Source organism: Hibiscus syriacus, unplaced genomic scaffold, assembly GCF_006381635.1.
Source record: "Hibiscus syriacus cultivar Baekdansim isolate YM2019G1 unplaced genomic scaffold, ASM638163v2 tig00110597_pilon, whole genome shotgun sequence".
Lineage (NCBI taxonomy): Eukaryota > Viridiplantae > Streptophyta > Magnoliopsida > Malvales > Malvaceae > Hibiscus > Hibiscus syriacus.
The window spans coordinates 7,930,990-7,932,493 of NW_024062795.1; the positions used below are offsets into that span (position 1 = coordinate 7,930,990).

The following is a 1,504-nucleotide window of genomic DNA, read 5'->3' on the forward strand; positions in this document are numbered from 1 at the left end:
ATGTCTGCCATTACAGCGGTTGCTAAAGCTTTGTTCAACACATTTTTTCAGAGTTGGAGCAATCCTTCGTCTCCTTCCATTTCTCTTTTGCTTTACTCTCATTGTTGTGTTATATTTTTACTTGTTTTTTATCACCGTTTTGATGGATATTTCCACGTTTTGCTGAAGATTATTGCTTCATCGTGTGTAAACCATATTAGAACCCTAAAAAAGAAGTTGATCGATTTTGATGTCACGAGTTTATTTTCAGGGATTTGTAGTGCTATCGCTTTTAAGTCCATTAGATTGGGCAGCAATGCGAAGGATAAGAAAGTGTGTACCGTTGAGTTGGATCCCGGTGAAGTTCCATCGCTTTACGAATCCGAAGAAGAAGAAGAAGAACGACGGCGTCAACAACAACGACAAAAGCAATTGGGAAAGGAAGATAGAATTAAAGAAGAATGTTCTTCGAGACAAAGATCGAACATCCAATGTAAGGACACATTCGAAATTCTAATTCAAAAGTTAAGCGAATGCGAAGAAGATATTGGATCGGTATGTCTTTTTTTTTCCTTTGAAATATTTTTGTTCCATGTATATTTAATGAATGTGACTATCCATGTATATTTAATGAATGTGACTATGAAAAATCAATTTTTGTTCGTTTTATATGTTTGCAGTTCGATGAAACGTTGGCCTTTTGGAGACGGAAAGAGATGGAAGAGATCATATCTAGAAGAAAGCTCAAGTACTAGGCAAAATAAATTGCAATTTTTCTTATATTTTATCCTAAGATTTCCGATATCTGTCGTAACATATTTGTGAATATCTCTCAATATTTTTAACAACTATTTTATTTTATATAATTTCATAAGTGAAAGAAATAATAATTTAATATAATCATTAAAAGGAATATAAATACATAAAACTCAAAAAAAATACTATTTAATTGAAAAGTGGTTTCAAGCCAATGACTTAACTACGAACAATTATATAATATGGAAGTCTTAATTTATCATTTGAAATAAGCGGTTGAATGTCAGACGGTACAGAGTCAAGCAATGAAACTCGATAGTGATCAATAACAGGCATCTTCGTTAGTGGGTCATCCACCACGTTGCATTCTCGTGGGATCCGAAGAAACTCCGTAAATCAGACTTGGTTTCGAATAGCATAGATGACTTTTACAAGTGGGAGATGGCTGAAATCTGAAACTAAGAGCAATGATTAACTTAATGGCTTCTACATAGTCTGATTTCACTTGGAGTCGTTCAAAACCGTGGGTCCATACCACTTGAAGATCAATGTAGAGGATCCACATCTCGGCTTGAAGAGGCGTGACAGTGACGAGAGTTTTTCAGAATCCAACGATCCAACCACCGTCACTAGAGCGGAACACACCTTCGATGGAGCCGAAACTAGTGGTAGATGACACCAAGGCATAAGTGCTCAAGAGATCCAATCTTGCAAAGGTGGAGTCCACCCAAAGGACTCTAGCGGTGATGGTGAGTAGCAACAACCTTTG

General features: G+C 36.2%; 1 protein-coding gene across 1 annotated transcript; it reads left to right on the plus strand.

Annotated features, from left to right (window-relative positions):
- On the plus strand, nt 1–751 carry LOC120134122. The gene is made up of 2 exons (XM_039150597.1): nt 1–534; nt 660–751. Exons 1-2 carry the CDS (start codon nt 1–3, stop codon nt 732–734), a joined length of 609 nt encoding a protein of 202 aa, XP_039006528.1. The 3' UTR covers nt 735–751.
- The last annotated feature ends 753 nt before the right edge of the window (nt 752–1,504 follow it).

Excerpts from the sequence above, each read along its gene's own strand:
- LOC120134122 (XM_039150597.1), top strand. The coding sequence starts at position 1 with ATGTCTGCCATTACAGCGGTTGCTAAAGCTTTGTTCAACACATTTTTT. Across the intron at positions 535-659 it reads GCGAAGAAGATATTGGATCG|TTCGATGAAACGTTGGCCTT; the intron begins GTATGTCTTTTT and ends ATATGTTTGCAG.